Here is a 25,875-nt window from a genome sequence, read left to right as displayed (position 1 = left end):
GAGGAGTTAGAAGCCTAATTTCAAAAGATGCAGTCTCCAAGCACCAATCACAGCGCACGCATGCAGCACGTCCAATTAGGGTGGGGCGACCTGGAAACCGGACGAGAACAGGACGAGAGAGAGAAACACTCACACACACACACACACGGCGGCACAGAAATAACTCACTATCACTGTATGTATGTGGATGCATTATGGTCAGATGTTTATGACTGGCTGTCATAAATGTCATAAAGATGTTTATGATCTTCATAGTGAATGACATAATTTATGGACTTGTAATGGAGAGTAAAGAAGATGCCTTTCTAATCAACAAAATCCTCATGCTTGGAAAATGTTGCATACATAAATCAAAATATTTGAAGGTGAAACCAATTTTTGTGCTTTTTATAATGCGATTATTTATATATATATATATATATATATATATATATATATATATATATATATATATATATATATATATATATATATATATAATCCCTTAAGATAATGAAAACAAAAAGTGCAATTATTCTTCTATCTTTGATAGAAAAATATAAATTACAGAAAAGTCTGGCTGCAGAGTTGAACTTACACCTTCAGGCTTGCACTCTCAGGCAGCCACGCTTCCTGCAAGTGACGTCATTTACAATTAACACCTGCACCTGTCACTTCACTTGAAATCAACACAAATAAGCCAAAAGTTTCCAGTCTGTTTGTGTTGACAGTGACAACGTTGTCAAATAATTTTAATACTTAAGTTGTACACCATGCTAGACCCCACAACCGCCCTCCCTCCCCTCCCCTCCCCCCGAAAAGCAGTTTGTATATTCATCATATGATTATAATGCTTTAATGTAGCTAAATTTACCAATGCAGGCTACCATTAACATACACCAGCAAAGCTTAATATTTATTTATATGAACTTTCAGGTTTATATGCAAAACGGGTCCATACTGGAGTCAACTTGAACAGCGCAACGGATCTGGACCCGTTTCAGACCTTACCGGTATCCGCTAAAAAAGCTAATTATAGACTAGCTCATCCGGCCCAGATGCGATCTGGACTCGGACCCACTGATGAAGTAGTTTATCCGTATCCGATCCAGACCCGTTCATTAGTAGATAATTTGGTGCTGATACCTTGAGTTTCCTAATTCAAAACTAATCTTGGCAAAACTACCTAAAGAAATATCTCAAATCTATAGAACAACATTGCTCAATAAAAGCTTGCATATTTAAAATGTCTGCCTTAATCACTCAAAACTTCTAAATCTTAATGAATCCTTTTTTTTAAAGTTGGATTACGTATACACTGACCAGAACAACTAAAACACAATGAAAGAATTGTGCCGTTAACTTTGTTTTAATTCATAAAAGCATTTTACTACATGAAAAAGAGTAAAAGGAGAATCAAAATAATATAAAAAAGATAATAAGAATTAATCATAGACTCCTTGCTGAACAGAATATTACTATTTTTAATGACCATTTCAAAGAGTTCACTGTTGAGTTAAGGTACTGACAGTGTGCGACTCCTTGAGCTTCCCCTGTCTGCTGCCAGGTTGAACCATCGTATCACATGTTAAACAATGACATATAGTGGCCGCGACGCAGTACGTAGTGCTGTCGCCTCACAGCAAGAAGGTCGCAGGTTAGAGCCCCGGCTGGGTCAGTTGGCAACAGTGTAGAGTTTGCATGTTGTCCACGTGTTTTTGTTGGTTTCCTACGGGTGCTCTGGTTTCCCCCACAGTCCAAAGACCTGCATTACAGGTAAACTGGGTAGGCTAAATTGTCCGTAGTGTATGAGTGTGTATGGATGTTTCCCAGTGGTGGGTTGCAGCTGGAAGGGCAAACGCTGCGTAAAACAAGTGCTGGATAAGTTGTCAGTTCATTCCGCTGTGGCAACCCCAGATTAATAAAGGGACTAAGCCGAAAAGAAAACGAATGAGTAGATTAATCATCAGTGGCAGCATGGGATACATGGTTCTATCTCACAGCACCTGTAACACACAAGCAGATATTTTTTAAAGGAGTGGTCCACTATGATATGATATTGTAAACTTAAGTTGGTGTGTAATGTAGCTTTGTGGACATAAACACCTCTGAATGTGAGACACTCAAAGTTCAATGCAAAGGGAGATATTGGCTTTTGTTTTGTAGCTTAGCAAAGCCTACAGTGAATAAAGTTTAGGGACAACAAAAAAATACTGTACATCCGGGCTAGTTAGATCACAAGGGCGTCTGGTTACACACATTTGTCACACGGACACACCCTGCGCAGCAAAGGGGCATGGCCAGAGGCAGTAAAACATTGCATTTAATTCTGAAAAAAAGCTCAACCAGATTAACATATCATACTGCTTTCACAATAGCCTACTCATTTATTTTATTACTTAGGCCAGGCATGACCAAGGGTCTGTTCTTCATAGCTCGCTTAAATGATCTAAGATGATTTGGCAGATCCTGGGTCTTTTAATCTTGATAACTGATCTCTGGCTAATTTGGTTCTTTAAACAACTTTGTGAATCTGATTAAAATGTCTGGGTGAACAGATCTGAGATCGCTGCGTGTGTTGTGAAGGACTGATCCTCGAAATCATGATCAGCAATCCAACGATTGGCTGACGGCACAGCAGCGTAATGACATCATCTGATTAATATTCCATTATTATGAGCAAAATTACATAAAATTAATTGGAAACGGTTTGTTAAATATTGCACGCATTAACTTTACACCTTGTTGTGGGCTGCATGATTGGCCCTTTCATGTGTCAAGAGCAGTTTATTTAGTTTTACAGTAAGAGCGGATTTTCCTTGTTATAGTACCCATAGTAGTATTATAGCAGCCATTTTTTTAATTTGTGTAAAGAATAACTGGATGTTTACAAAAGCATTTTGATATCGGTAAAGGCGTCTGTTTATGAAGCATTAAATCACCGTCATATTAACTGTCAAAACATGTTTATGACTGCATAAATGTATTATTGCTTTTGTAAAGTCACATATTGTGCATTTCTATTATCATACACTAAGGCCCGGTTTCACAGACAGGGCTTAATATAAGGCAGGAGTAGGCCTTAATCAGTACTAGTTAATCTAGGGCATTTAAGTACCTTTCAAGAACGTAGCTTAAAATAGGCTTAGTTAGTCAGAGACTACAGAGTCCTGGACTAACTTAAGTAAGCCTAAATGAGAACGCCTGAGATAGGCCTGATTAGGTTGAGTATAAGCACATGCTGTTGGTCTGATGGTGTTCATTAAAACCTGAAATGGACTACAAACCAGTATTGTTGGTTGCAAAATTGACACAAAGCAATGGCAGAGGCAAAGAGGATCCGTTCAAAAAACTTTAGTGAGTATGAAAAAACACTACTAAAACAAATTTTGACAAACTATGCAGTTATTGAAAGTAAAACCCACACTACTGCTAGTGAACAAAAGAAAAGGAGTGCTTGGAATGCAATTTGCAATGAATTCAATGCAAATGAAAATGTAACCACAATAACAATACATCAACTTCAGGTGAAATTTCTTTGGTATTATCATTGCACATTTCTCATATTTATATTTTTGTCATAAGTTATAATGAATGATATTTGCCTCTAGACTCTGTGGAAGAACCTAAAACTGACTTTAAAAAGACAGGATGCAGAGATCAGAAGACAGCGATTTATTACTGGTGGTGGACCACCAAATAAAGATAAAACTGATGAAGTGGATGACTTGTTGTCTGGAATAATACAGAACCAGCAACCTCTGTAAGGTATACCAGATGATGATCACTTGAACAGGTCAGAAGAAGAACTGAGCGCAAATGGTACGTAAGAAAAAAAGTTGTTACTTTCTTTGGTACATATTCAACTCTGTCAATCTTTATTCTTCTAAAGGATCATGAGATTGTGAATTCAGTTGTGCTTCTGTGTTTTTTCCCCACAGAACAGAGGGATCTGAATAGGTTGGATGAGCCAGAACACAGCGAGTGTGTGCCCTCAACATCTGCTCCAGCATCCCTCTCAAAAGATGCTGCCACCACCTTTCAGAATCGAGCAAGCAGGATGACTATTCATGAAAAGTTGGCCAGAAGATTTCATGAGCAAAAAATGAAATTCATGAAGGAAGAGCATGAAATAAAAATGAAAATTCTACAGGTTGAATTGGATATGAAGTTGGAAGAAAGAAGTATGATACAAAAAAGATATAGTAAAGAGACAGCTGTGACTGCAAGCCATGGTGTAAAAGATGTGTAAAAAAATAAACATTTTGTCATTACATATTCATGAGTGAAAGTGTTTTATTTTTCATTTTCAACTAGTATTAACTAAGTGACTTTGCTGTACACTGTTTTAATTTTGTACAGAACATTGTCAAGGAAAAATGAGCCATAAATGCATTCCATATTGACTTTCATCTTATCTAGCTAAAGTGCTGTAATGTGAATGCAGCTCTATGTGCAAGTCCATGTTGACCATTGGCTGCCTTAGCCACTGCCACATCTGCCTCATTGTAATCTTCCATTGGAGGATCAGGACAGCAGCATTGCTTTAGGTAGTTGTGCAGCACCGCTGTAGCAATGATGACCTTGCAGCATCTTCTTGGGCTGAAACAAAGTGTGTTGCGTAAACACTGGAATCGATTTTTCCATATTCCAAACATGCGTTCAACCATGCCTCTTGTTCGGATATGAGCTCTGTTGTATCTCTGCTGCTCCACTGTTGTAGGATTTATGTATGGAGTGAATAAAAAGGTACTCTGACCATATCCACTGTCACCAAGTAGAAGTCCACTATGCTGTCCTCTCTGAAACTGAGCACACAATGATGAGTTGAGAAAAATCCTTGAATCATAAGTTGAACCTTTCCAACGTGCTACAAGGTTTGCAAACTCTAAATTTGGTGTGCATACACCCTGAACATTGATTGAAAACAAGTTCTTACGGTTCCTGTACTCCTTAGCATCAAGAGTTGATGGACACTTGATGGGAACATGACATCCATCTATACAACCAATGACACCTGGGAAGTGCCCATATTCATAAAATTGCACTTTGTATTTGGCTTGGTCAGCCGCATCAGGAAACTTTATGTAAACACTCCTCAGTTCACAAATGGCTCTGCAGACTTTGTGAACTATTCTACATACAGTTGCTTCACTAACACTACATAAATCACTAGTTTCACGGTGAAAGGTCGCAGATGCCAAAAACCTCTATGTGAGCAAAACTTGGAGAGAACTGGGTAAAGGCCTTCCTCTCAGAGACAGACAGGAAAGTGTAGGTTCTAGTAAAGATATTATCTCCAATGCATGTTGTTTGCACATGCGAAAGCGGTCTTGAAAAGCTGTGTCATCAAAGTAATTTAATGGATCACTCCTATCCAAAAGTACTCTTGCAGGCCTCTGCTGTGCGCGTTGGTTTTCATTCAGATATTCCAAATATTCCATGCTCCCTAACAAACAGTGCTAAGCAGGAGTTAAACCTACCACCTTGAATGATTAATTTAAGCTGCCATTTAGTCATAGACTAGCAATAATCCTCCCTCTTGCAACCAGCTTTGTTTAATCCAGAATAGGCTAAATCTGTGACTATTTTAATCCATATCTGTGCAAGTCACTTTGAGTTAAGACAGCTCAAGTGGGCAGTTTAGTCCTACCTGTTTAATCTACCTGTTTAGTTTAGTCTAGTGATCTAAAAAGTACATATCAATAAGTTTTCGCTTTGCACCACCAGGTGGCAGTCTTTGTCATTTCATTTTGGGGGTGCAGATTGCATAAGTTTTATCAATATATAAAAGTTTATTTATTTTATTAACTATAGCTTTACATAGTTTTAAAAAATTAGTATTTTCCCAAGTGTATATAACTACTAATGTATGACAATATCAGAATTCGGTACATACTTTCTGTATTATCTTTGCTTGAACTGAGCCGATCTAATCCTGTTTATAAGAATTAAACCTGCTTTCGACCAGGTTTAAGATAGCAGAACTGTTGCTATGACAACAACTCTCAGATCAATTTTGACGAACGAAACGATCCTGGATCATGTCAAATCGTTAATAACCAAATCCAGCTAACTGAGTAATCCACGTACGAAGAACGGACCCCAACCCTGTTCCTGGGCCCGGTTTTTCAAAAGGTTTCATCCGGATAAAATTGATCCGGATTTAGTAATCCTGTTTTTGTGGTCCGTGATCACGTAATCCAGCTTAATTTTTGAGCCAGTTTTTCAAAGCAACATTAGATTGGATATATATATGTGTGTGTGTGTGTATATATATATATTAGTAACAGAATAAAATGTATTGTTTTTGGTAAATTTTGACAGCTGTTTGGGGGATTATTTTATGAGGCCAAACTCTTTCTATTTTGCTGTAGGCCTATACTGAAAGGCTAAATACGGTAAAGCCTATAATCACTACAGCCTGACAGATGAACAAATAAAATTAAAACCTTATGAATAAATAGTATATCTCGTAAGATACTGCATGATCCAAATATAGTTTTATTTAATAATTTTTTAAAGTTTTCATTACATTTCGGGCATGAAATCCACGCTAAATCCACCCCTCTGATGGGATCAGATTAATCCAGGTTTTTTGGATCAAAGTGACCCAAATCCTACAAAAAAGGTCTGAAAAACCTAAACTAAAGGTTTGATCCGGATCAAAACCAAGATTGGATTACGAGATCTAATCCGATTATGTAATCCGTTTTTTCTTTTGAAATACCCATTTTCAAGATTGGATCCAATCCCTTATCCAAAATCCTAGTGAATTACTTTTGGAAAATCCGGGCCCTGGGCCTGGTTTTTCAAAAGGTTTAATCCGGATAAAATTCATCCAGATTTAGTAATCCTGCTTTTGCAATCCGTGATCACATAATCCAGCTTACTTTTTGAGCCAGTTTTTCAAAGCAACATCGGATTGGATCAATCTGATCCGGATAGGAACTTTTCAGGATCACTAAATCTGGATAACCAGTGCTCAAACAGCATAGGACATCACAATGTAGAACTATAGATATGTAAAGAGCGACAAGTAGAATAGCCAGCGTGGGGCCAATATAACTTTATTTTTATTTTAAATGAAAACTAAGAAAATTTAATAATTATTAAAATAATAATAATAATAAATAATAAAAACAAGAAAAACCCCACCCCATCCTCTTCCAGCAGTCCACTCATCTGAGACCTACAACACTGTACATTGAGGATATTTATAATAAGTTTCAAATATAGATGTAAATAAAAAAAGACTTAATGTCAAAAACTCCACAATAATTTCAGACTTCCTCATCTGATGTGGAGAGACCAGCTTGTCTGAGTGTAGCCTTTAGGAGGCAAATCTCAAGTCATTGGCCTTGGTTTGCTGCAGTTTGGTCAGAGTCAGTTGTTTCTCTGCCAAATGAAGCTGTGCTTCTGCCCTTTCAGTTTCTTTTTGCAATTGTTTAAAGTGATTTCAAAAATCAGTCATTGCCATTCTTTGCAATTTTTTTGTTTTTTGTTATTCTGTAATCATTGCATACATCACTAATAAATATTTTAAAAAGTAAAATATTTTAAATTGTGATGAATATATATATCAATTATAGTAACAGAATAAAATTGATTGTTTTTGGTCAGTTTTGACAGCTGTTTGGGGGATTATTTTATGAGGCCAAACTCTTTCTACTATGCTGTAGGCCTATACTGAAAGGCTGAATACGTTAAAGCCTACACTCACTATAGCCTGACGGATGAACAAATTAAATTAAAACCTTATGAATAAATAGTATATCTCGTAAGATACTGCATGATCCAAAAATAATATTATTTAATACATTTTTTAAGTTTTTATTACATTTTGGACATGAAATCCACGCTAAATCCACCATTATGATGGGATCAGTTTAATCCAGGTTTTTTGGATCAAAGTGATCCAGATCCTAAAAAAAAAGGTCTGAAAAACCTAAACTAAAGGTTTGATCCGGATCAAAACCAAGATTGGATTACGTGATCTAATCCGATTACGTAATCCGTTTTTTCTTTTGAAAAACCCATTTTCAAGATTTGATCCAATCCCTTATACAAAATCCTAGTGGATTACTTTTGAAAAACCGGGCCCTGGAGATCGACCTTTCTGCAGATTTGAGTTGCAACCAATATCAAACACTTCTGTCTGTAATTATCAAGTGCTGTTCAGGTCCTAATTAATTGGTTCAAGTGTGTTTGATCAGGGTTGGAGCTGAACTTTGCAGGAAGGTCGATCTCCAGAAACAGGGTTGAGCACCGTTGACTTAAGCTACGGTCACACTAGAGTTTGTGTGTGCAAAATTCTGTTGTACGGCACTGCGAAAAGGGGCGGGATTAAACAAGATTATTAGACATTAAAAAAAGCGAGCGATTGCTCCATGTTTTAAATTTCTGTCCAGAGAAGTCATGTTTTGATCCTCGATTGGTCTCACGCAGTCAAGTGACGCGATTTCGCAGGTCAGAGCTCACCAAGCTTGAACTTTGCACCGCAGCAAACTGCGAATGTTAACCATGACCCTGCATTTCCGGTCTGACGCGTTCGCGTGCATATGAATGGAAGTCTATGGGAAGAAAAGTCAAGTGTGACCTCAGCTTTAGGCTATAATGTGCTTGACCATCAGCAAATCAGAATATTCAGCTCGACAGCACTTTAATTTTGTGTCCAGAGTCGTTGCCTCAGTCAATCAAATTCAGTTAAATAAAGCCTACAGCTCAGACTACAGGGGTTTTAGCCTGATTTTCACCTTCTGAGAAAATGAGATAGCCTAAATAAGTTTACTACAGTCTGTGATAAACAAATAAACACTTTTTTTCATATTTTCATTGTCAATTCTTTAGTTTCTGCCTTATTAAAAAAATAAACTCATCAGAATCATCTTAAAAGTATTATATTTATACATTTATTACCGAAACTATAGATTTAATGTAAATTAAGTTTTTAGTCAGTGAAAGTGAGGGAATTTATTAGTTTTGGCTTGAAGCCTGTGCATCTTTTTCTCCATTCGTCATGCTGGTCTGGTCTAGTCTGCGCAAAAGGAGCGCAGAGTCAGTGACATCGAAAACAGCTCTTTCCTGATTGGCTGAAAGGTACGAGTTGCCTGCTTCAACCAGAACAGTCTGAAAATACACACACACATAAAGACTAATTGTTGATGTCTGTGTATTTCTAAGTGCTGCCATAGATCAGACATTCTCATTGTGGATTGTGGATTTAGAGCGGAAGCTCCAGTGGTTTCATTCATATTTTTCATTTCTTACACCAAGCTAACAAGATATTCAACAAATAGAGAAGCTGATGAGGGAGGTTTCAATACCATAGTTAATCTTATCATACTGATTCGTATATGGGCTATTTTTTTGGCTTTTCATGCTATACAGATAGGACACAATCAATTATAGGAACCAAATATCAACTAGTGTTAAATAAGCAGCTGAAGAGCCCAACTAAAGCAGATGCTAACCTACATCACAATGACTTCAAAAGAACAACATAAATGTCATGAAGAGCTTTTGTCCACATGACAGAAATAAAGTCAGAGCTCAGTAATGAGTAAAGTTAGTGGAGTTGTTTAATGGTCTCTGCTGGGATCTTCATTTTTATTGTGTAATTAATTTGATTATTATTATTTTATTTAGAGTTTTATTTTCAGTTGATTTCATCTTTGGTTTCGGCTGTAATTTGTGTTTTTCTTTCCTTGAGTGATTCTGCTGTTAGCAGTTGTTCATCAATTCATACTTTAATTAGACTCTTAATTATCTGATTAACTTCATCAATGCCTGAGTGTTCAACCCTCTGTAGTGAGGACACTAGTGAGGAGTTTGCTCTGGGATTTAAGGGGTTAAATGTGTTTGATGAAAAATACAGACTGTGGAATGTATTTGATGTATATGTATATGGATTTACAAATGTACAGTAGATTACTGGCAACAGCTACCAGCATTTTTTCCGTAAATCTAACTGATTTTTTTAACAGTGTAAATAAATTAAAGCTAAATTATAAATGTTGTGTTGACTGAACTAAACAACATTACCTTTATGTAACTAACTCAAGTTCACTCAAATACATATTCTTTCTTTAAGGTAACTCTGTTACATGGAACCTGTTGACATAAAAAGTTAATTAGAGCCAACATATCATTTTTTGAGTGCACCATTGTGGAGGATAGTAGCATCTGTTTAAGTCCAATATGAACTAAGGATAGCTGATGTTGTGCTGCATCTTCTTTTGTTTTAAAGTAACTGTGTAGTTACTAATGCAGTGAAAATCTGTTTGCTAATTAAGCCTATACACACATGAACACATTAGTACATTAAATGACTTTACGTTTTTTGAGCTAAACTAGGTTTTTGTGAACTGAGCATTCTATGTTGATGAAATTTCTGTAAATTTACAGTCCTATAAAACTTTCGCATTTTTTACTGAAAATTCCTGGCAACAGCTGCTGGTATTTTTCCGTAAATTTAACGGATTTTTTAACAGTGTAAATAAATGAAAGCTAAATTATTAATGTTGTGTTGATTGAACTAAACAACATTGCATTATTATGTAACTAACTTAATTCACTCAAATAAATATTCTTTCTTTAAGGTAACTTAACTCGGTTACGTGGAATCTGTCGACATAAAAAAGTTATTTAAAGCCAACATATCATTTTTTGAGTGTGGCCCTTTTGGCCAGCAGCGGCCCTGAATAAACTGATCCCAGATCAGCTTCTGTACACGCCATTTAAAGTGACACCTCTGTATCAAAAAAGTGAGCAGCAAATGAATCTCAGTTTTGTTTCGTTTGATAGAGGTGTCAAGGATGCGCAGATAACTAAAGCATTCCATTAGCCTACTTTAGAAACTGTTTGTGCTTATTTAAGAGGAAATTAGCTGTTTAAAATAAAACATGCAGGACGGAGATACATATTATTTAGTGTATTTGTCTGTCTGTCGAATCTAAAATTGTCCTGCACTTCTGGTCCTCTAAAAGGCGTGTACAGAGAAGCTTTTTTTTTTTTTTTTTTTTTTTTTTTTGTGTACAGAGAAGCTGATCTGGGAACAGTTGTATGGTGCGCGTCAGTCAGCGCTTACATGCATTCACTGGTTCAGAGGTAGCATATGAAAGGCGACTATCGCACAGCTTTAATGGAAAGAAAGTGAATGCAGATATTTTTAATATTACTTTCAGCGTGCTTTCAAGATTAAAAATCTATTAGAAATATGGGAAAATACTGAATGATAGGAAGATGGGAGAATGGTGAAGTACGGGATATTCGGCAAAAACGCGAGGGTTACTTGAATGAAGTGAACAGGAAGTGTTTTGGGGAAACACAGTTTTGCGAGATAACGCAAAACATCAAGGGAACGCACAAAAAATTAAAAATATGTTTTCCTATCACTCTGTTTTTTTGTTCTCCCACCATTTTCCCCACCATCACGTTCCCTTCTGGGTCTCCGTAGAAATAATAAGAAAAGGAATCATTAATAACGCTAATTGTAATTTATTATTAAGCACTGCGAAAGAGCTGTAGACTACTAAGTGGTGCTTGTTACCTTTCTCCGCGCTTTTTAGGCTCCACCAAATCACAGTTAGTTGTCACTTTTATAGTTTGTTTATAGAGCTAATTTCCATGGCACTCGCATGTGAATAATTGGAAACGTAAATTAAAAACGCAAAAGCTTAAATGTGGTGTTTAAACGTCGATTCGAAGGCAAAAAAAGTAGTACTCTATGAGAGGATTTGGTCTCTGAGCCACCGTTCGCCCCCTGGAGGAAGAAACGAGTTGGGTTATAGAAAACAACAACAGGAAACCGCCCAATGTGGTTCGCGCTTGTCTCGACAACAACATCGCCATTTTCAGCTCTGGAAGGGAGGCGGGGACGCCGAAATCTCCCGCGGTACAGCAGAAGTAGGTCAACCAGCAATATCGCTGAGACATACGCACACAGGCTGCCGAGAAAACAACACGTATTAACTGAAATCTGTGCTTATTCGTTTCCAATGCGCGTGCTTTGCTCCACTTCGATGATTTCGGATTCCGGGCCCGGTTGACATTCGGTTGATTTTTCTGGTTTCGGTTTATTTTTTACTGTTAGCGAGCGAACTAGACGGAGAAAACAGTAACACACAAAACAGGTAATTTGGGGATTTGCAGCAAGGCTTAACCTTACTAGATCTTTCTGTGTAAGTTATGTCTAACTTATCTAACCCAATGTGTGTTTACAGGACTGATTATGTTTTATTCAGGGATAATATACTGTTTAGCTGCTTATGTTTACTCAGATAGATGGTTGGTTAATGGCCAGGCCAAGCTTTTAAAAAAACTTAAATTTGCTGCGAACAGACATTCATTCAGCCAAACATGATTTTGTTTTTGTAAATATGTTAAGTTAACTTGTTTTGAGGATAATTTAAACCATTTTAACGCAATTTAACGTTACATGTATATACACCCTGAAAATAATCAATGATGCATGTCATGGATGCTTGCAGCTGGTACTGGTTGTGTATGTTGAGGTAAAGTTGGTTTTATATTTACACATTCTAATATAATTTCAGAAAAGTATTATTTACAATTTGTAAATATCAAAATTATATTAGCAATAACAATCAAAGTACAACATTGTTCAAAGTCAAATAAATACTGCTAATGTTGTATCGACGTTATAGTCAGTGATTTCAAACCGAATATTCAAAGTGACATCGCAAACAATATAGGGAGTATGTCATAAGTTGTCACCGAACGAATCTGTGAATATAAAACTAATTTTACCTTAATGTTGTGTGTTCGTTTGTTTATCTGTCTGCATATGTTTGTGTGTTTGTACATTTGTTAATGTCAATGCGTGTGTAGTTGCTTGCACCTGGTTTGTTTACACTCCACATCTTGTTCTCAACAGTTCCCTCAGATCCCCAAAAATGAAAAGGAGGTTGAGCAAAGAGTGTGAGGACAGCACCTCATCATGCGAGGGGCAGACAGTGTCCTACAAGAGACCGAAACAGCCCTCCGAGGACTTTGGAGATCTGCAGTCCAATTGGGTTCGACTTCCCCAGGAGATCCTGCTTCACATCTTTCAGTACCTGCCCCTTCTTGATCGAGCCTTCGCATCACAGGTTTGCCATAACTGGAACCATGCCTTCCATATGCCAGAGCTGTGGAGATGCTTTGAGTTCGAACTCAACCAGCCGGCCACCTCTTACCTGAAGGCCACGCATCCTGACCTAATAAAGCAAATAATAAAGAGGCACTCTAATCACTTGCAGTACGTCAGCTTCAAGGTGAGAGGCTCATGTTGGAAGGTCATGTAATGGTCAACAATTCTGGTATGGGGAAAAATAGAAATGCTACTACTACTACTTATGTGGTAGGTTATTGGCAGATTTGTCTTGATTTGATTTTAAACAGTTTACAAATCAGGCTGGCTTTTAAATGGTTAGTTCATCCAAAAATCAAAGTTTAGTCACATTTACGTTCACCTGCATCACGGTTTTTGGGGTGATATTTCATATAAAATGACATCTAGAAGAAATTTAGCTCCTCTCCTGTTGTTCCAGATATGTAGGTTTTATTATTATTATTATTTATTTCTCATATGAACGTTGGTAACCAAATAAATTCTGGTTTATTTGACTTAAAGCAGGGGTGGTCAATCCTGTTCCTGGAGATCTACCTTCCTGCAGATTTCAGTTGCAACCCATTTCAAACACACCTGTCTGTAATTATCAAGTGGATTTCAGGTCCTAATTAATTGGTTCAGGTGGGTTTGATCAGGGTAAGAGCTAAACTGTACAGGAAGGTAGATCTCCAGGAACAGGATTGAGCCCCCCTGACTTAAAGGATCACTCCACTTGTTATTATTTTGATCTAAATGTGAATATCGGTATATGGAAATGTTTTTACTTAAATGTGGCATATTTTACCAAAACGTAATGAAGGCATTGGGAATTCAAATTTATTAACACTTTTCTTTGTACATAAATGGAGATATGGTGGATATTTTACACTTGGTTGATCTGTTAGGCTAGAATTCTTTAATAGCTTTGGCTACTTTTTAAATTTTTTTTGGTCAAATACACCCTCAGTGAAGAGCTAAAATTTCTCAGGCTTCATTTGAAATGGCCTTCTGTGCTTTTGTGTCATTTGGATTTGTCATGATGATGAGTAAATGATGACTGAAGCTTTGTTTATTATGAGTCACCTCAAGGAAAATTTGTAGACGTCTTACAATTATCTAGATGTTATTAAATCAGGGGTGCCCAAATCTTTTCTTATGAAAGGCCAAAAACCAAACTTGATTGAGGCTAGTTAGCTAAAGGTCAATATAGTCGGGATGGGTATTTTCCACATTTATTTGATATTATTTATAAAAAGTCTAGAAAATATTGCTTTATATTAACTAATACACTATATATTTTTTCATTTTGTAATAACGTTTATAACAAAGAAAATTTTTATACCAACAAAACAAACAAAAAGGTTACGCCAAATTAGAAATGATGATCTCTGTGTTAAAGGCATTCGCCTCTCAGCTTAACATAGAAGATTATAGTAAATTGTAACGGTGTCACTCCAGTTTTCAGAGTGGAAGTTCAGTTTAGTTCAGTTCAGTGGTTTAATTTTCACTGCTGAAAGTCCAAGCATTGAAGAGCAAATCCATCCACGCGCAGCTCCACAAGTCCCGAACCATGCAAGCCAGTGGCGACCAAAGGCAACTTTAATTTTTACACGGTTTACATTAAGTCTTGTGCACACTTTTTAGGAATAAAATAATTATTTAAATAAACAATGAACCCCAAAACCATACATATTCAACAGATACTAGTAAACATAATAATTTCAGGCAAGTCTTTATAATAATGATCAAACTGTATGTGTAGTTGTGCCTGGTTTTTAGATGGAATGTTTTATCGTTATATACACTAAAAATTTTTGCAAATGAGCAGCTTTCTGTTTATTCATGTTTTTATGTTAAATTTTTCTGTGATTATTCGTGCTTTTAAATCAAAATGTAGTTTATTCTGTCAAAACCTAAACACAATAATTCAGTTGATTGAACTGTTTTGAATATTTTTAGATCTGTGTGTACAAAGATGCTGGAACACATCCAGCATCGACCAAAGCCAACTTTAATGTTTACACAGCTTACATTAACTCATGTGCAAACCATTAGTAGGCCCATACGGAATCTGCATACACAGAAATCCGCAGATTTCTGCAGAGTTTTAGCTCATCATTGAGTCTATGTAATTACTTGCGTAAATGTGTGTAATTTTATATTTATTTATAGTTTTTCAATTCATTTCACAAATATTATTGTGATATAATAATAATAATAGTAATATTAAAATGTAGATATGATTTTTTTTACAATACGGTATTTTTATATAATATTGTCTGTCTTTTAGTAGACGCATTATATGAGACACTTGCTTTGTTTACCAAATAAGTGGATCTAATTGGATTTGCATTGTAAACATTAAATACAAGTTAAAGATGTATTATTTTTATTAGTAACTAAATAGTTTTTAGTTATGATGCTCCTAAAATTATTCCACATAAATCCGCAGATTTTGTTTACAAAATTCTTTGCAGAAATAGCAAGAAATGTCCGCAGGTTCTGTCTGGCCCTAACCATTAGTAATATAAATAAATAAATTTTTAAAATAAACACTGAAACCAAAAACCATAAAAGTGCAACAAAGTCAAGTAAACATTATGAATTCCGACAAGTCTTAATAATTAGGATCAAATTGTATATGTACTTGTGCCTGTTTTGAGATGGAACACATTTTTAGCTAAAAACACAAAAAAATATTGTAAATAAGCAGTTTTTTGTGAATTCAGGTTTTTATTCAAAACATTTCCCTGATTATTTATGCTTTTGAGTTATAGGACCTTGATTTTCTTCCAGCAACACTAACCCCTGTAAAGTTTAAAAAAAGTGGCTTTTATTGATGTTTTAATAGTTTAAAGTGATATTGTCTGGGTTGGTGTTCTGTATTATGGTACAATAACTTGGCAGTAAGCTGCCATTACATTTTCTTATTCATTATTATTTCGATATTTCATTTTTTTTTTTGTTATTTCAGACTACTTAAATGTCAGTAAAAGTCACTTTGTTAAACTGTAGCATTGATCTAAGGTCTACAGAGCAGAGATGAAGGTCTCATAATGTAATTCACATCCGTAAATAAACAGAAAACACTTGTGAATCACAAAATATGGAAACTAAACTTTTTACAGTGTAGAAAATGTGTCCGTATATAATCATGCACTTAACTGATGTGTTTGGCTGTAAGAATGCATCTACAAATGATTCTTTAAACAGTCAGATTTTCCACCAGAGAATTGAGTGATTTATGAATTTATAAAATTATTTATTTTTGCTAATTGTTATTTCTGCTATTATTATTACTATTAGTTTTTCAGTATCTTTATTTATTTATTTTTTTTTAGTTTTGTTTACTTTTAAGTTGGCCATTTATTATGAAATTGTCGTCTTATTTCACTTAATGTTAGTGTTTTTGTTTACTAAAATCTGTACAGGTGGACAGCAGCACAGAATCAGCAGAGACGGCATGTGATATCCTTTCTCAGCTGGTGAACTGCTCGCTCAAGACCCTCGGCCTGATCTCCACTGCACGACCAAGCTTCATGGAGCTACCGAAGGTATTAGTCAATACTTCATTATGGCTGAGCTTTAAGTTGACGAGGTGGCTTGTTTTCTGATGTTTGATTTTTCTTCCTTCAGTCTCACTTCATCTCCGCACTTACTGTGGTATTTGTCAACTCAAAGTCTCTTTCTTCTCTGAAAATTGACGACACGCCAGTGGACGATCCTTCACTCAAGGTTCTGGTGGCTAATAACAGTGATACACTCAAGCTGTTGAAGATGAGCAGCTGTCCACATGTTTCTCCTGCAGGTATGATTTGCTCATCTGCTGCTGGAATATGCTGTTAACTGAGGGATGATTATAGATTTTATGATTATAGATGTTGGTCAGTTCCTCCATACCTGTTTTGAGTTTTTGAGAATGCCCTTTTATTTTAAAATAAAAAAAATAATAGCTTTATTAAATGGATTGTTCAGGCAAAAGTTATAATTCTGTCATCATTTACTTATCCTTCACTTGTTTCAAATCTGTTTGAGTGTCTTTTTTCTGTTAAGTACAAAAGGAAAACACACTGAAGAATGTTGAATAAAAAAGCCATTGAATTCTATGGTATTTTTAGTTTTACTATGGATGTCAGTGTCTGCTTTCTTCCAACATTCTTCATAATATCTGGTTTTGTTTTCAACAGAAGAAACTTGTAAAATTTTAGAACCACGTCATTTTTTTCTTTTTTTAGCTACAGAAAAACTTAATTTAGTAAACAATTAAGTAGCACAACCTACAAGCATCAAAACAATAATAAAGGTAAATTGTGACATGCGTAAATATTCAGATCAAAAATATTGTTGAATATTATTAAAACAGTTTAATTTACAAAGGATAAATTACATTTGTCCAAGTGACAGTAAGTGCATATATAATGTTTTCATAAATTACTTTCACACAAAAAGTTAAAAGCTGTGTTCAACATTGATTATAAGAAATGTATGAGTGGCTAGTGAGAATATTAGAATGATTTATAAAGGAGCCTGTAACAATGAACTCCAGAAAATCCAGCTTTGAGATTTTATTGATTATTTTAAAAACATTCAAATATGTTTTTATGACAGTATTACTGTTTTTACTGCATAAGGTACTTAAAGATACAAAAGATACTTAAAGAAACATTAAGAACAACTTTTGGACAGTGCCGTATGGGTAGAAAAACAATGATCTCAAAATATATGCCTTCCAAAAATGTATTCATTAGGTCGTTGTGACCTACAACAGTTTTCCGGTTATGGCCAGTAAAATGTCTGACAGTGTTGTTTGTCTGTGACGGTCATTGTTCAAACTCTATTAGTCACATGCTGCTAATAAACGAGGCGTGAACAGGCTGAATATGATGATAACTTTGGTTTATAGCTTATTGACACGCCTGCAATACTGGCTGGCCAACTCGATGGAGGAACAAACTAAATAAAGAAACGCCTGTCTGCTCCTAATAGAGGCTACCGGATTTATTGTGATAGACGCACATCAGTATTTTCTCTGATACTGAATGATTCCAATAGTGGTGTCTATTTAGCTCCTACTTAAGAAAAAATATGCATATTTCATGTAATTTGTTTACATAAAGTGTAAGGCAAACTAATATTTTTTTAGAAGGATTGATAGTATAAAACACTTGTCATTTCCTCACTTTTTTTTATTCTAAATCTTTATGACTTTCTCTTTCTCATGAATTTGAAGTATTTTTCCATATTGTGAAAGCGAACAGTGATGGGTACTATTAAGTTACAGATTCATCAAACTAGTGCAATGTATTCCATATAACGTGTTATATACAAAGGTTTTTTTTCCCACTCCACCCTCCATCTCAAATTTAAATGGGTTACAAAAGTCATATGGATTGTGTGCAGCTAAAGATAGTGTAAATTAGGGCTGCACAATTTATAGTTTCAGCATCGTTATCGCAATGTGATCTTTCTCAATAGTCACATCGCAAGTATATGCAATATTGAGTCTGCATTATAATTATATAATATAATAAAATATATTATATAATAATAATAATAATAATAATACAAAGTTTTTTTGAGACGTGTGAGGGTTTTAAAAGCATTCAGGCCTAAGAAATTGTAATGTCAGTAACTTTGACACATCAATAACGGTTGAATTGTTTTTTTAAAACCTAGGCAGTATATTTTACATTTGATCATTTATTTGATTACATTGATTATACATATGATTAATACCTGAGTACAGTTCGACCCCTCTGAAAGCAATCCAACACTATTTAATTTTTGTATCTTTTTCTTTATTGTATTTATCTATGCTTCTAGATTGTTATTTATCTATGCTTGTAGATACATACATCTCGCAGGATAAAAAGTATTGTATTGTGAGATTTTTCTAATATCGTGCAACCCTAGTGTATATAGTAGGTTAGTCAGACGGACTAATGCAAGTCTGCTTTTTATTTACTATTTCATTTAATTTCATAATGTTTATGAATCCCTTTATACAATGTATTTGTAGACAATACCACAATGTATGACACTATTTTGACAGAACCAATTGAATCTATATTTAATATAGGGTTGCCTGGTTTCCACAACATAGCTAGCCAAATGACCAGTCAAAACTCATTTTATTTATCTGTTATTTTTTTGCCGAGGATAACATTTTACATGAGGTGGTTTCAACAACCACCTCCTTAAGTGGTTTGAGCTATTCTAGAATGGGTTTCAGAGGGCATTTATTTACACATGATCAGATAGCTATTCAGTCAGAAAAACAGCCCCCTTCAGTCTTTCCTCATGTGCCCCTGCAACTATCAAATGTGTGCTTGTTCTATTTCAGCATTCTAGCACAGTTTTTATCATTGGTAAAATACACATTTGGTATAGAATAACATTTCATTGCAGCCATTCATTCATTTTTCTTCGGCTTAGACAATATTTTTATCAGAGGTCGCCACAGGGAAATGAACCGCAAACTTAACCAGCATATGTTTTGCAAAGCGGATGCCATTCTAGCTGCAACCCAGTACTGGGAAAGACCCATACACTCTCACATTCACACACATACACTAGGGCCAATTTAGCTTATCCATTTACCCTATAGCGCATGTCTTTGGACTGTGGGGGGAACCAGAGCACTTGGAGGAAACCCACACAACACGGGGAGAACATGAAAACTCCACATAGAAATTTCAACTGACCTAAATGGGGCTCGAACCAGCGACCTTGCTTTGAGGTGACAGTGCTAACCACTGCGCCATCAGGCCACCCCTTCATTGCAACCATATAAGTATAAATGCAATATGTCATCTTTAACCCTGGAATAAAAATAAATAAGCCTGCGGCAAGTTGTTAAAAATATAACAATTCCACTGGAAAACCACAGACTAGGCAACCCAGGATGTGCATCACTTATTTTATTTCTTTACACTTAATACATTTTTCTTGCTGCCCGAGTTTCCTGTAAAATGATACCAACATTTTGCATTTACACTTGCATGCGAGTATGGAAAGCTTTTCATTTTGGGTAGGGCAAGTCCAAGCAAAAACCTGAAAAGTACATTTCCTCACACTCAAGTGGTTCTAAACGTTTATGAATTTATTTGTTTCTTTTGAATCTGATCAGTGCATTAACTTCAAACCAGCATAGGGAACTTTTTTTTTTCATTATTGAAGCATAGTTTGTTGTGAGGTATCATTTCAAAATGCAGCACAGTGAATGTGTCACTGATGGACGACATCAAATTTTGGGCATGTTTTCTTGTGCGTGTCTGTGCTTGGTGTATCTTCTTTGTCCTTTAGTCTAACATTATGACAGCTGAGATCTTACAGTTTGACAAGGAAGTCAAGTTCATTCAGTTTCATTTTACTCATTTAGATATGAGACAGTGTTTTGTTGATTTGTCCTACCCTTTTAGATTGTCCTACCTTCTATTTAAAGTAGGCAGCACATTTTGATGATGAAATATGCAACCCATCAGACACCATTTGATGTGGGATTTCAGGCTATATTACCACTTTAAATCACCACAACCTCAGAACCATTCAAATGCAGTGTTGGTAGCAAAACCTGAAAGGTAGGATAAAATGTCTGGGGTTTAGAGTCTCTAGTCAGATGTTGATGTTAAATTTGAATAATAATTTGTAACGCTTGTGCTTTATAAGCCATGGCTATTGGTTACAGATGAACCCATCACTGTTCTGTTGTTGCAGGAATTCTGTGTGTTGCTGATCAGTGTCATGGTCTGAGAGAACTGGCGCTGAACTACCACCTCTTGAGCGACGAGCTCCTGTTGGCACTTTCTTCAGAGAAACACGTTCACCTGGAGCATCTGCGCATCGACGTGGTAAGCGAAAACCCCGGCCAGCAGTTCCACACCATCAAGAAGAGCAGCTGGGACGCCATGGTGCGCCATTCGCCCAAGTTCAACCTGGTCATGTATTTCTTCCTGTATGAGGATGAGTTTGGGCCCTTTTTCCGGGATGAGATCCCAGTCACGCATCTCTACTTCGGCCGCTCTGTCAGCAAGGAGGTCCTGGGCCGCGTCGGCATGAACTGCCCACGTCTGGTAGAGCTGGTGGTGTGCGCGAATGGTCTGCGGCCACTGGATGAGGAGCTCATTCGTATCGCAGAGCGCTGCCAGTTTCTATCAGCCATTGGACTGGGTGAATGCGAGGTTTCCTGCAGCGCTTTTGTGGAGTTTGTGAAAATGTGTGGCCGTCGGCTCTCTCAGCTGTCTATCATGGAGGAGGTGCTCATTCCTGACCACAAATACGGTCTGGATGAGATCCACTGGGAAGTCTCCAAACACCTAGGACGTGTTTGGTTTCCAGACATGATGCCCACCTGGTGACATTTTGCATTTGAAAAGTCATCAGACGCAGCACGGGACACTCCTAATTTGGTAATACGGACTTTTTTGTTCTCACAGTTACTTCACAGGGTTTGTACATGGATTTGATTGGAGATTGAAATTCCTTCTATGTTAGTAATGAATTTGGACTGTGATGTCAGGAGAATTTCACCCAAAAATTACAATAATGGTATTTACTTTCCTATAAGCTATTGAGAAAAAAAAAGAAAAACAAAATACACTTGTTTTTGTTCTATAGAAGTCATACAGGCTTGTGTAATTGCACAAGGATGAGAAAATAATGACATCATTTTTATTTTTGGGTGGACTATCCCTTTTTCTTGTTGTAACATATATACCAGGCCTATTGAGGTCACGATCTTGTTAAAATCAAAGGTAAAAATATATAATTATATTTAATTATATTTTGCATCAAAAATGCCATTTTAGGACTATTATGTCATTTATTTGGTCATTGTGTAATTATTTTCACTATATATTTGTTGTTATGCGTTGAGTAATTCTCATTACTATAATTATTGTTATTTTACAGCTCTATTTTTACTACAACAAAATACTGCCATGATCTATAACTTTTACACACACTTTTCACAGCGCAAGACGAGAGCAATTTTAGGGCTGACAGGACACAATCAAAAACAAATAGTGATTGTATGGAGCTAGATAAGTGTAAAAAAAAAAATAAATTTACAATATATAATTCATACATCCACAACGCAATTCACATTTACAAAGTACAGTTTGTTAGCTCAAAACACATTTCGTAATGCACAAATCCAATTCATAAACTTAAACTCAAAAATACACAAATCTAATTTGTAAATTCAAACCGCAATTTAAAAATAAACATCTAATTTGTAAATTCAAAAGAAGATTCAAAAATACACTAATCCAATTCTAAAATTTAAAACATGATTCAAAAATACACATCCAAAAAAAAAATTCAAAAAACAATTTGAAAATTCAAGACGATTCAAAAATATGCAAATCCAATTCTAAAATTTAAAAGACGATTAAAAAATACACAAATCAAATTCTAAAATTTTAAAGATGATTATTCAGAAATACACTCGTCCAATTCTGTAATTCAAAAGACGATTTAAAAATACACAAATCCAAATCGAAAATTCAAAAGGCAATTCAAAAATACACAAATCAAATTCTAAAATTTAAAAGACTATTCGAAAATACACATCCAAATCGAAATTTCAAAAGACGGTTAAAAAAATACAAATCTGATTCTAAAATTTAAAAGATGATTATTCAAAAATACACACGTCCAATTCTGCAAATCAAATTGTAAAATTTGAAAAACAAATCCCAATTGTAAATTCTAAAGGCGATTCAAAAATGTCCAAATCCCAATTGTAAATTCAAAAGACGATTCAAAAATACACAAATCCAAAACGTAAATTCAAAAGACGATTCAAAAATACACAAATCCAATTCCTAAATTCAAAAGACAATTGTAAAACCTACAAATTCATACTCCTGTTTGGCAAAAATATACTTGTGAATTCACAAATTGTGTTGTATTTTAGTATTGTGCTTAGTAAATATGAATTGTGCTGCGCATGTTTGAATTTTATTTTGTTAATTTATTAGTTTTGAGACTGATCTGGCTCCATATTAATTGTACCACATAAAAAGTCAAGCTAACTTTTTGAAGTTGAAGGTTTATTAATTTCTTTTTGGAAACTCGTGTTTCCAATTGAACATTTTCTTTATAAAACTAAAAATAGGATTGTTGTATACATTGTAGGGCTGCACACTATTGGGAAAATCTGATATTGCGATATTTTTCTATTGCGATTATAAATACAGTTTCACCTGAAGGTTTGAATAGCACTATTTCATGGTTTTCAGTGGAGTTTAACACAATTCAGATACAAAAAATTGACTAATCACAAAAACACAAAACTAAAATTTTAAGAAAATGTTTTTTAACATAAATCGTAAAAGTCATGTATAAATAGAGTAATTAACTACAATTCTGTAGCTCCTGTAATATATAATCCAGAGTAAACATTGCATGTCTTGCAATATGATTATTGCAGATGCGCACATTGCGGTATCGATGCTGAAACGATATATTGTGGAGCCCTACACATGGTATTATATGTTACAATAATTCACTTTTTCTCTGCTGTGTCTCTGTTTTCAGTGGCTAATCATTGTCCATCTTCTATTCAGTCATTCTTTTAAATCACAAACAATGGTGTTTTCATAAGAATTTAAGCTAGAATTTAATTCATCCAACCAAAATTTGTCCAAAATTCTTTTTCAAGCTAGGGTGACTGATTATCCACTTGTTAAGTGTGACGCCACGCAAATCTGCTTCCGGGTCCAATAGCTGTATCAAACTGTATGGGGAGACTCATCAAATGGTTGTAATAAACGTTTACAAAGATAACATATATATATATATATATATATATATATATATATATATATATATATATATATATATATATATATATATATATATATATATATATATATATATGTATAACCATGCCTAGTATCGATGGCTAGAAAGTTATCAATTTTTTTTATAAATTGTTACAATTTTGGTATTTGTGATGCAGTAAGTGCAGAGACTGTTGTGTTGTAATGATTTGATATAAAATTCACTTTAATGTGTGATATAAATAAATATTTTCGCTATTTAAATGAGTAGCAGCTTGGACCTGGAAACGGTTTTCCATTCGTCACTGATATGTCACAACTTAAATGGATGGAGTCATACTGGTGGAAAGGATGAACCGGTTAATTCCAGTTCTCACTAGGAATCTTCAGCAGCTTCTCCTAGTGGCTTGGACAGCCATAACACTTTAGTGAGAGGTCTTTTTCCCCTCATTAATTAGTTCAAATAATAATGTTTGCTCAATTGAAAGTGTGCTGACTTGGTTATGTAGATAATTAACTCCTTTATGTGATTAATACTTTTGGTATTGCAGTGCTTTTTGTACAAAAATAAAATATGTATAGTTGAGGATAAAATGCACCTTATACCATACCAAATGAAAATATTATTATTTTTTCTGGTGGTTTAGGAGGATGGAAAGCAATTAATTGTTTTTATTTTGATGTAGCAGGATCAGGGCTTAATTTGTGGCCGAACTAGCTGGATCCGGCACCTCATTTTACCGATTTTCCCCCCGCCTCACACGCAACCCCACCTTGCCCTTCACTTTCTTCGGCGACCTCCCAAAACCTCTTCACTTTTATTAGTCTGCGACAGTCAATTCCCACCACCCCAACTCGCTCTTCACTTTTGTCCGAGACACCTCTCCCTCCTCTGGTAACATGCCGGATCCGTTAACCCGATCTTTCCCTGGACCTCGCAATTTACAAATTAAGCAGTGAGCAGGATGGAGGTTGCAGAATGACATATTTTCAAGGTCTTATGTATGTTGGAGAGGAAGGAAATGAGAGGATCTGTGTTTAGCTCACAAAACACACGTCCTCAGATTTAGAAAGACACAATGAAGCATTGATTGGTTTCTATTAGATTGTATGAAGAATGTTGTGCATTGACAAACCGAATAGAATGAAACAATGAATGAATTCATCTGGATATGCAAACAATTTTCGCTTATCGACCTCTTCGGTGGTAACCCCTTTCGTTTCAGTTCAATATGTATTGGAGTGAAGCAGAGAAAACCTTTTCCTTTAAGAAGGAAGCCCCATGTGTCTGTATATAAAATGCTGTGTGTTTTGATGTAAATAGAAATACCGGTTTCTCTTGCACCCTCTGTGGAGGTTTGAAGTGTATTTTGTGCTGATTACTTATTGATGAGTGGGAAATTTTCCTTGATGGATTCCTATACCCTTGTAATTAGAGTTGATCATTAGTGTAATTTATTTATATGCTGTTTTTATTTGAATTAATCGCTTACATCGATAGCTTAACTTATCAAATGTAATGCTCCTTGATGATTTATATACATATTAAGTATCACGTTTATTAAAAGTAGTAGTTTTCATGCAGAGTAATGCTTGAATGATCAAAAACTTACCCAAAAAGGGAAGCAGCAGCAGCTTAAACATTCACATACAAGTGTTATTTTATTAAAAAAGAATGGAGCTTAAGTTTTAGTCTTGATTAACTCCGTTTAAAACAACATCAAACCAAGTGCTTATGTATTTGTTTTTCTGAAGCAAGTGAGCATATTGCTTGTATTGCGAATATGAAATCACATTTATTTTGAGCTGTAAAAACATGATTAAAACATATTGTCTTATGTTGAATTAAATAATGGCAAATAAACATTTGTGCAGACGTTGTGTGTTTGAGTCAATGTTTTACAAATATTGTTCATTAAGTTGACATTTGTAAATGTGTTGTATAAAAGTAGTACAAAATTTAACATGCATCTTTCATATGTTCATCTGTAGTGT

At 35.3% G+C, this 25,875-nt stretch overlaps 1 protein-coding gene across 1 annotated transcript; it reads left to right on the top strand.

Annotated features, from left to right (window-relative positions):
- The first annotated feature begins 11,788 nt into the window (after positions 1-11,788).
- fbxl3a (F-box and leucine-rich repeat protein 3a) lies at positions 11,789-25,756 on the top strand. The gene is given in 7 exon segments (NM_001005773.3): positions 11,789-12,113; positions 12,878-13,256; positions 16,525-16,647; positions 16,730-16,901; positions 20,810-22,810; positions 22,893-23,926; positions 23,979-25,756. Coding segments are annotated over 4 exon segments (1,296 nt in total). The 5' UTR covers positions 11,789-12,113; positions 12,878-12,896; the 3' UTR covers positions 21,451-22,810; positions 22,893-23,926; positions 23,979-25,756.
- The last annotated feature ends 119 nt before the right edge of the window (positions 25,757-25,875 follow it).

The sequence above is a fragment of the Danio rerio genome, chromosome 9 (genome assembly GCF_049306965.1).
Source record: "Danio rerio strain Tuebingen ecotype United States chromosome 9, GRCz12tu, whole genome shotgun sequence".
Lineage (NCBI taxonomy): Eukaryota > Metazoa > Chordata > Actinopteri > Cypriniformes > Danionidae > Danio > Danio rerio.
This window is presented reverse-complemented; position numbering and strand designations above follow the sequence as displayed.